This window comes from Nicotiana attenuata, unplaced genomic scaffold (assembly GCF_001879085.1).
Source record: "Nicotiana attenuata strain UT unplaced genomic scaffold, NIATTr2, whole genome shotgun sequence".
Classification (NCBI taxonomy): domain Eukaryota; kingdom Viridiplantae; phylum Streptophyta; class Magnoliopsida; order Solanales; family Solanaceae; genus Nicotiana; species Nicotiana attenuata.
In genome coordinates, this window is record NW_017670428.1 from 87,494 (window position 1) to 97,703 (window position 10,210).

General features: G+C 36.7%; 2 protein-coding genes across 2 annotated transcripts; one reads left to right on the forward strand and one right to left on the reverse strand.

Moving 5' to 3' along the window:
- Nucleotides 1-1,264: 1,264 nt before the first annotated feature.
- Nucleotides 1,265-3,348, forward strand: LOC109239269 (probable signal peptidase complex subunit 1). Its single transcript, XM_019405814.1, has 2 exons — nt 1,265-1,371; nt 2,894-3,348. Exon 2 carries the CDS (start codon nt 2,894-2,896, stop codon nt 3,170-3,172), a length of 279 nt encoding a protein of 92 aa, XP_019261359.1. The 5' UTR covers nt 1,265-1,371; the 3' UTR covers nt 3,173-3,348.
- An 883-nt stretch (nt 3,349-4,231) lies between these two features.
- On the reverse strand, nt 4,232-8,127 carry LOC109239268 (putative ribosome biogenesis GTPase RsgA). Its single transcript, XM_019405813.1, has 5 exons — nt 7,307-8,127; nt 6,105-6,326; nt 5,814-6,008; nt 5,506-5,699; nt 4,232-4,693 (listed from the first exon to the last, which is right to left on the reverse strand). The coding sequence occupies exons 1-5, from the start codon at nt 7,970-7,972 to the stop codon at nt 4,510-4,512; spliced, it is 1,461 nt and encodes a 486-aa protein (XP_019261358.1). The 5' UTR covers nt 7,973-8,127; the 3' UTR covers nt 4,232-4,509.
- Between the last annotated feature and the right edge of the window lie 2,083 nt (nt 8,128-10,210).

Below are 10,210 nucleotides of genomic sequence, written 5' to 3' on the forward strand. Positions count from 1 at the left end.
AGATTAAAAAATGTATATTTAAAATCAGTTAAATTTTTAAAAATAAAGAAATATTTAATTTTAAAAAAAAATAACAACGAAACCTGAAATTTGTGAAGGAGTTTTTAATTTTTTCAGAATATTTTATAGTTCCTATTTTTTTGGAGGATGGTCCTAAAGTGCCAAGTGACATATTGTGATGATGCCACTTGGCATAATGATAGTGCCTTTTCTTCTCCTTTTAATTATAGATAGATCTCGAACAAAAGTATTACGGTAAGAGTCCAAATAATTTTCAATTGTAGAGAAGTATATTTGTCCTTTTTCCTGTACAAATATCTATCATGTGATTTTAGTGTTATTACCACGCCGTTGAGAAGTAACGTGACCCTAGGGGTGTTCATAAAAATCCGAAAACCCAAACCAAACCGAAAACCAAACCAAACCGACCAAAAAAACCGATACTTTTTGGTTTGGTTTGGTTTTGGTTTTGAAATTTAAAAACCGATCAAAATTTGGTTTGGTTTTGGTTTTAATTAAAAAAAACCGAACCAAACCGAATATATGAGTAGCTATTTTAAATTTATTATTACACCTATATATATGTATACATTTATACAAAGTTTTAAATTTTTTATAGTAAATATTAATCTTTTGCACTTTTAGTACAATTCTTTACCTTTACATTCTAGTTTAATTGGTAGTTTTCTTTTGTTAAGTTTAAGAATCTATTTCATGTTAAAAATAATATATTTTTAATTGAGTCCTTAAATTATTCATCATTATTTGATTCAATTGTCATCAATATATCTTGGTAAATAATAAATTTCTTAAAGGGCAATTGATTTGATAGTGTTACGTTGAAAATGTGGTCGCCTAAATATGTGTTTGATGGTGTATGTCTTATATTTAAGAAAAAACCGACAAATAACCAAAAAAATCGAAAAACCAACATAAAGCGAATTGAGAAAAAACCGACTTAATTGGTTTGGCTTGGTTTTAATATTTGAAAAATCGACTTACTTGGTTTGGTTTCTTTTTAGGGAAAAACCGATCCAAACTGAACCATGAACACCCCTACGTGACCCGATGAAACAAACTAACGGCCCAATCTGATTACACTATCGTTAATTGAAAAATAAAAAAAATAAAAAAGAAGATTTTGCGATTGATCAACGGTCCCTATATCTAAAAAAGGTTTTGCGATTGATCAACGGTCCCTATATCTTGTATCTTGGTACTGTGTCAAAATTGTAGCTAGATCGGACGGTTACCAACATTCAACCATTTTTTTTTCTACATATAAAGCATTGAGATCGCTCGCTTCCACACGGTTACTTCTTGTGTACAATTTCAGACAAGTCATTTTGACTCTGCATTGCTCGCTTCTCGGTCAGTCTCAGTCTCTCTCTCTCGGATCGGTGTTGTTTATATATATATATGTGTGTGTGTGTGTGTATATTCTATTGGGTTGCTCCTGTTAACTGTGAGATTCAAAGAACTTTAATTCTTGTGAACCCTAATTTGCATAAAGAGGATCCTAATTGTAATTCAAGCGCCCAAATAGTAAAAAAAAGAATTAGCTGACAAATATTCATTGATTTCAATTATTCTTTCTCCTTTTTGAAATTCGGTATTGATTTCAAATGTTTTTAGCTCACAGATTGGGTTTTAGGTGAGTGCGTGTGCGAGTGAGTGTGATCTATTCGGTTGCTGCTTTTAAAAACAGATTTAACCCCGAGTAAGATGACTTTGAGATTTAAAGAACTGTAATTTTAGTAAACCCACATTTGCAGTGAAAAGAAACTATTTTTTGGAAGGAAATCAACCCAGAATAAACCAAATTGATGTATAGGGTTTATATAGCTAGTCTTTGGGATTAAGAAGTAAGTGACTGATTGATACACAATTCATTAGGGTTTGATTTTCTTAGAGTTTTTTTAGTAAGTATTGGGATATTTCCCTATTTTGATTGATTTATGGGCTTTGATTGTGTGAATATTATCAAACGTTTTCTCTTCCAATACTTAAAGGAGAAAATCATGCCCATTGGTTGAATCTTTTCATTGTCAGCAGTACTTTTGTTATGTATAGGTCGAGACTCATTTTATTCACTGTTTTTTCGAGAAAATTGTATCTCTGGTTGCAATTGAATGGGAAAGGATATGGATTTGTGTATCAATGGGCGGGTTCCAAAGGTGGATTCTATGGTTTATATGCATATTGCATGTACTTCTTGACATATACATATACTGTGTGCACGTTTTTAAATGTATGTTCATAATTTAAATTCATTTTGTTAAGGTTCTTATATACATATTGTCTTTTTAAAATAGTTTAAGATTCAGGGTTATTATTGTACATATATTTCAACTCCAACCAAAGCCGGGGTGCACTTAGTTGTGTGTATATTCAAGTCCTTGCCTTTTCAAAAAACAAAAAAAACAATCTAAGGTAGTAAGCACGCACGCCACTGTTTATGTGTTGCATCTACCTCTGCCATTGATTGACCTAAAAGAACACAGCTTCTTGTTGTACAAGGAGCTGTAGTGATCTTTGGTGCTGAATTTCTCTACGACCTGCCTGATCTTGCAGTCTTTATTTTCGTTGCGACACCATTCTTATTTTACAAAGTGAATTTGTGTAAGAGTAAATATAGCACTTAGCCCTCATCGGCTGTGTAAGGGTTTCCAAAGGGGTGTAAATGGCCTTGGGCTACTCCGCACCGATTGCTTTAAGGTTTTGGGTTGGGTGCTTAGATGCTTTTATAAGTAGAATGAATAGAAAGATAATATTTTCTTGGAAGGTTCATTTGACCACCAGAAGCTGAGATTCGATCAAGTATAAATAAAAGAATTTTGTTATGCTTAATTATTCGTGTGCAATTTACCCTTTTTTGGCTGTCTATTTTCAGATGGATTGGCAAGGACAAAAGCTGGTGGAGCAATTAATGCAGATACTGCTGGTGAGCTTTGCTGTTGTAGCATTCATCACAGGCTATGTGTTGGGTTCGTTTCAGATCATGCTGTTAGTATACGCTGGTGGTGTTGTCTTTACAGCGCTAGTCACCATTCCTAACTGGCCAGTCTACAATCGCCACCCTCTGAGTTGGTTGGACCCAAGTGAGGCCGAAAAGCATCCAAAGCCACAGATTACTAACCCCAGTACCAAGAAGAGGGCTGCCAAGAAGTAGGTTAACTGATTTTCACATGTCCCTTCTACTTAAAGGTTCATGGTGATGTAGCGGATAAAACTGTTGGCGGCTTTATTTCCTTTGTCTTTTATGACATGAACTGAACACCTTGTTGCCCCGCATGATTGTTGTTACGTCAACACATTGGCTATTGAAAGAATCAGTTTTTACATTGCTGTGCTACTCTCTTATAACAGCCGCCACATAATTCTCATACCATCGCAAAATGACCTATATTGTCCTTACCACATCCTTCAGTAGATCACTAGTGTATATTCGGAAACTACTAAAATTGATATCTGCAAAAATATTATTCCTATGTCAAGGTGGAGAGTAAGTATTAAAGGAAGATCGGAATGAATATAGATTGAGTTGGGTGTCCTGCTCGTCCTTGTCGCCAATTGGTGCGCCTTGCATGGGTTTCTTGTTGCATTTTTCTTACAGGGAATACAGATATGTTCTACTCATTATTCGTACTTCTACTTTTTCCCTTTTGTTTTTGATTTTTTAGTGATATGTTTTGATCTGGAAAACGCACCTGCAAACTTTGCCTGAGAAGGAAATCGAGAATTTTCCAGCAGTAGCAACTTTTTAACTGTTCATCCGGATTTTAGCCTTTAGCGCAGTCCCTTGGGGTTATTGTTGGTCTAGGTACTTACAGGTGTTAACTTAAATCTGATAGAATATACTTGTAGTAATAACTGCGGAACAATCATTGTTAAAGCAAATTATTGTTATGTTTTCAGTCTTCTTCAATAAAATCCGGCCGTAGGGACACGCCTGTACAACTGCAACGCAGACTGTCAAAATCCTAAAAGATGCCTCTTTGTACATGCTGAAATGGGCATCATCGGTAACTTCAGACAGAGCAAAATCCAGTTCTGGATAAAATGCAAACAGCTGTAGATGTGTCAATTAGCAGGCTTCGGAGAAGCAACCAGGTGATCAAAAAGATACCTGTTAGGCTATTACCACTTCTCCCTATTCACTAGGATGCCATGCATTATAGCATCACCAAATAGTAGAGAAAACAATCATGCAAAAGATAGAGGGAACGGCTAGGAGAAGAAGAAGGTGATGCAAACTCCCTTATTAGACGGTACAGCACTATATCTCGTGTTAGCTTCCAGCATTGCTTGAACTTTGAAGTGTTTTTCGCATTTGAGACACAATGCCGCCAGAACATTTTGCCTCCTACAACATCTTAGGAATCCGTGGACCACTCTCAGCTTAACAAAAGAAGTCAGAAAAGAACTATTTACAACCCATGAAGCATCAAGGTGTAATGGATGCATGCCTCCTAAAAATATCCAAGTTGTGTCAAATTATTATTTTTTCTATTGATTTTCTTCCCTCATTGCTCTTAAAATAGGATTATCATCCTCCAGCATGTCATCTTCATCGAGTTCATCCAATCCATCTAGAAATGACTGGTTCACACTTTTACGAGATTGTCTCCTGTATTTCTTGGGCTCCAGCCGTGGTTCTGCTTGCACAACTCCCTTGTCTCCTACTTTGCACCTGTAAGAATGTGATAAGTAAATGTTTTTCTGATGGGTTTGAAATGGTTTGCCATCAATGCCACAGATGAATATCATTTACTATGCTTACCAGTTTAAGCAAATGGACTAACAATAAGACCTAAAATAGAATAAAATAATAAAGAATAGGAAGAGCACAAGAAATCACAAAATAGCAGGCTAGTTAACTGAACTGCAGTACTTAGTTTTACAGATACTCCGAATGAAAACAGGTTTCCTTCCACGAATAAAGAGATGCAAATCAATGACAAGTTTAATCTACCAAGCACACACTTTACTGGGAAAAATGGCCTTTCAGTATTTTACCATCTTTGATTAGGGGAGAACTGTAACTCCTATCATTGGATGATATGGTGTTATGATTATGTTGTAAAGAATATGGATTCTCATTTCTAGAGAATAATAATCCTAAAAAGGTGCAATCAGCACTTCATTCGAGAAGCATCATGAGCAAGTATTAGACTGCAAAGGATGACGCAGGCAAATACAAATTTAGTCTTAGTGAGAGTTTCCTTCAATGGAAAAACATTACACAAAGCAAAAACGCCAATGACAAATTTGGCAACCAATCATAAGGATACTTGGTCACAGAAAAAGTATTGAAATATTATAGTTACATTTTAATTACAGAAACAGAAGAAACCAGATTACCATATATCGCTGATACTTGACCAATGCATAGTAGCTCTGACTTCTTACTTTGTGAAGAAAATTTCTAAGATGTACCTCTAGTTGTGTATGAAATGAATTGAATAAATATTGCGTAGAAGTTCAGAGCTATTCAGAACTTACCTAACATCACCCTCTCGTTTAGTTCCAATAGTCCTCAACTGAAACTCCTCCCTGATTTTAATCTCGTCAAGCAATTGAAGATAGTATGGGTATCTCTCCCAATCACCTTTTACAAGGCACCCCGGTTCACCAAGATGCAAGCAATTGCTGAATGCACACTTTGCAGGTTCGCCATCTTTAAGCATTTTGCGAATCTGAACTCAAAGTAATCAGATTGGAAATTACTAATGAAATTCGCATATATAGTTTGGTTCACATATTGTAAATACACAAAACTTAGAGAACGAAGTAGCGCCATCAGGACAAACCTCTGGAAAATGATGTGCAAGAGAATTTTTTGTCACTTTAATCAAACTAGGCTGGTTAAACCCTGGAGTATCAGCAAGATATCCTCCATCAGACAATGGAAGCAAGGACACATGCCTCGTTGTATGCTTTCCTCTGCCACTTCTTACTGACACTTCCCCAACACGCTGCTCTTCATACCACCTGCTCCCTAGAAGCTGCTAGTCATAATAAAGAAATGGAAACAGTAAACTAAAGGTTTCGAAACAGAAGCAATAATATAATATAAAATGATGAAAAAAGGCCAAACTCACAGGATCAAACCAGTTTCCTTCTTCAACTGCACCAAGAATGTGCTTATTGCCTCTCAAAGCATTGATCAGGCTGGATTTTCCCACGCCACTTGGACCGACAATGACGGATGTCTGTTCTCTCATAATAAACTGGAGTGTATCAAGTCCACGCTTCGACTCAATGCTGCAAAAGATTGGTTCATAACCCCAATTACGAAGCCTAGATTTCCATGCTTTTATTTCCTGCCAAAGTTGATCACCGACTTTAGATGTCTATTATGAAATGATCAGAAAATACAAACAGGAGCGAAGAAATAGTATCAAAACTAACTGAAGTACATACAATGAAACAGTCAATACATGCTAGGATGTTACACAATCTTCTCAGTGAAAACATGTTTTTCATATGTATCCTCCCTTTGTGTTCTCTTTTTATGCTTCTCTCTTTAGTCCATTTGAGTTTCAAAGAGTGAAACTCTAACAGGCTGATATCCTATTTTTCACCTTGCATCCTCGCTTACAACAGAGGTAATTCCCATGCAAAGAGACATGTATTCCATAAATCCATATTTAAGAAATGGAAAATAAACCTAATGCCAATCATCACAAAACATTACTTGAGAAAATCAAAGAAGAAATGACAACAGACAAGTAAAAGGATGTATATAAATTAACAGGTCATTGCTTAATAGGAAGCATCCCAAGGCATAGTGATGTGCTCATAATGGACCTGAATTGCAAAATTGATACATATAATTCATTTATTTAAACCAAACTAGTTTGGGATTGCCATGTAGTTGATTGAAATGCTAATGTGTTCATCTAATCAGTAGATTACTTATTATTCAGAGGCAAACATTTAGTAGAATCAGTACAAAATTACTAGCAAACAACTCAAATTAAAACAACTACTATGCCTCAGTCTCAAATAAGTTTGGGAACGATGAATCCTCACTATACGTTACTTCAGTTAAAAGGTCTCATGCCAATATCATGCTAGTACAGATAAGAATATTAGAATTTCTGTATATTTTCTACACATACAATCTCTGAAAGGCTAAACCACTACTAGAAAGCATAAGACCTACAGTAAAAGTACGAAGTATTAATTACTTGTCAACTAATCAAGACATAAATCAATACTACTTAAGCAGCTGAACTAAATATCATGTTCTAAGAATTATGACAAAACTATCACATAGCAGTGTTTTTGTATTGCTAACCTCTTGAGAAACAAGTTCAGATTTATTCAAGGCAAGGGTGAGAGGAATTCCAGTGGATTCAGCTTCAACAAGGAACCTAGTGAGGGAGAATGACTCGACCTTCGGCTGATCCAATGAGAACAATACTAGCAAATGATCCACATTAGCTACCGGAGGATCCAAAATCTCCGTCTTCCTCTGAAACACATTCTCAATAGCTCCTCGTCTATCCACCCAATCAATCGAACCTACCAATACCTTATCCCCTACCAATACTCTCCTCTTTATCTTCTTCAACACTGCCTTCACCACACACAACAACTCCACTCCTATTTCCCCTGAACCCTTCACGAACCTTCCAGAAGGTTCCGTACAAGTTTCTTGTGGAGGAAGTGACTGGACGATAACGCGCATGAAATTCGCTTGTGAAGAAGCGACGGTTCCGACGGCTTGGTCGTGAGAGAGGCGAGGCATGTTTTCGTGAGAGAGAATCGGTGCTAGAGTAGAGAAATGCTTACTAATAGTCTCCCGAGCTTTGAGGAGATTTTTGTTCGGCTGTTGGAGCTTTCTTGAGACATTGTTAGGGTTTTGATGCCGGCCGGCGGCGGCGACGACGGAGAAGAAGCGCTGACGAGCGGCGGAGACGGCGAATGGAAGCCGGAGAAGTGAACATGAAGAGATCGTCATTTGTGGAGAAGGATAAACGGTGCTGGCTTTAACGCTGAGAAGAAATCTGAGCAGCCATGGAATTGGAAGGTTCCGTAGTGTAGCTATACAGAGTATTTGAGCAGAGTCCAGTGTTTTCCGCGTGTGAAGAGCAGTTGAGGAGAATGCAAAACGAGCTTGCCACGCGGCAGTATATTTTAGGATAATTTTTCCTCTTTTTTTTGGGTTCTTTTTTTTTTCTCTCTCTTAATTATAAGGAAGGATTAAAGAAATGCAAGTGTTGTTACCACTTACTTAACAAAATGAAAGAACTTTGACAACTGGTGATAACTAACTTCATAACACATTAAGCAACCACAATGATTCGAAATTAGTTAGAATACATAAACAACCCTTTAAATTTGCTCGATTTTTTATTTAGACACTTAGGGGTCGTTTGGTACGTGTAATAAGTGTAAGCACGTGATTTTTGCGCGACCCAAAATACTCCTACAGAACCTCACAATAGATTTTTGTAGGTCATTTTCATTTTATAGAGTTTCTAGGAATATTTGTTTAAGTATTCTTATTTTTTGCATGCATTAAAGCATAGAAAATACACCAAAAATATCAAAATTCCATGCATTGCATATTAGGTAGTGTGTTTGCATTTTAGGATTAATTTGGTTAATTGATTGCTATTAAAATAAAAATCACAAAAATATCTTTCTTTTTTACATTTTAGCCTTTAATGTTAAGTTAGTAATTTTCTCTTCTTTAATTTAGGATCAACTAATTTTGTAAATATTATAATTAGGTAATTAGCTTAATTTTGCAAACTAGATTAATTTAAGATTTTAATTAATTAAAGAAAGAAAAAAAGAAAACAAAGAAAAAGAAAATTGGAAAAAAGACTTGGTCTTGTTACATTAGGCCAATTTGTTAAATTAGCCCAAATTTAATTCCTTTTTGACCCAGTTCCGCCTAGCCCAACTTCCCCACACCCGGCCCAACCCCAGCCTTACCTGAAACAACACCGTTTCCTTTAGTTAAATCCCAGCCGTTGATCTCCTTTGATCAAACGGTTGGGAACTTAATCCCCCCCCCCCCCAAACCCCTCAGACCCCCCCTCACATTCCCCTCATCTCTTCAAACCCCAAACCCTAGCCGCCCCCAAACCCTTCACCGCCTCCGCCGCCTTCCGCCGTCGGAAATCGCCTCACGGCGGCGGTCGGTCTCCAAACCACTCCAAAATTACACCAGATAATCCTCACCTCTCTTTCTTCCCAAATCCACCATTAGTTTTCACTAAATCCCACCCAAATCCCACCGATTTCAAATCTGAGAGTTCAACCCCAAAACCCACATGGCGCCCAAGTAACCCCAAAACTACACCCTACACCCCTTACACTCCTTTAAACACTAGTCTAGTGTTGATTTCCCCAAAATCCCCACTCTTTTTCATTAGTTCCAGATCGAAATGGAAACCCTAGACCCGTTCCTGTCTTTGATTCGTCATGCAAAACCTGAGTCCCATGCTTTCGAGTTTCCAAAGGCAATTTAGGCCTGAAACTGGTGTTAATCATTTGTTCTCAACAAGAACATCCGATTAACACTTATTTCGCTTTAAATCGGAGAAGGCCGGAGTCCCACCTGAGCCAACTGCCGTCCGTCTAATTAGGTATCTCTAATCCTCTTCTTCTCTTTCTATTTCTTCGTTCTTTTCTTCTCTTTTCTTTTATCTTCTTCTCTCCTTCTTCACTGTGTCTCCTTTTATTTTCCCTTTCTTTGACCAAAAATGAAGAATGTTTAGGTAGCCTTAATCTGTGGACTATTAGAGTTTTTCTCATGCTTAGTCAGTAGGTTTTGGGGTTCCTTAATCTATGTATCTGGCCTCAGAATCATCAGTTTTTTCGGTTAGGGTTTGTTAATTTGGTTTAGCTCTGTTTAACCCATTTAACTCGTAAAGCAAGTTTAGTTTATTGTTAGTCTTAGTTATTGTTTGATTTAATTAGTTTAACTTTCAATAGCTTGGTTTAATTACTGCCTAATTAGCCTAGGTTTAGTTTGTATTCAGTCATCTCGAATTATCGTCATTAAAATTGTTAGTCTGAAGAACATTTGTGGTGTTTCATTATAAATTTGGCTCATTTTAGAGGTTAGGATTATTTTAAGTTTTCAGATGTTCACTTTCAGCTTTGTTATTTGCTTTTGATTTGTCTATTTGCCTGTTGGTTTCTGTTTGCCACAGTTTGTTAGTCATTTAGAACTTGTAGGGGT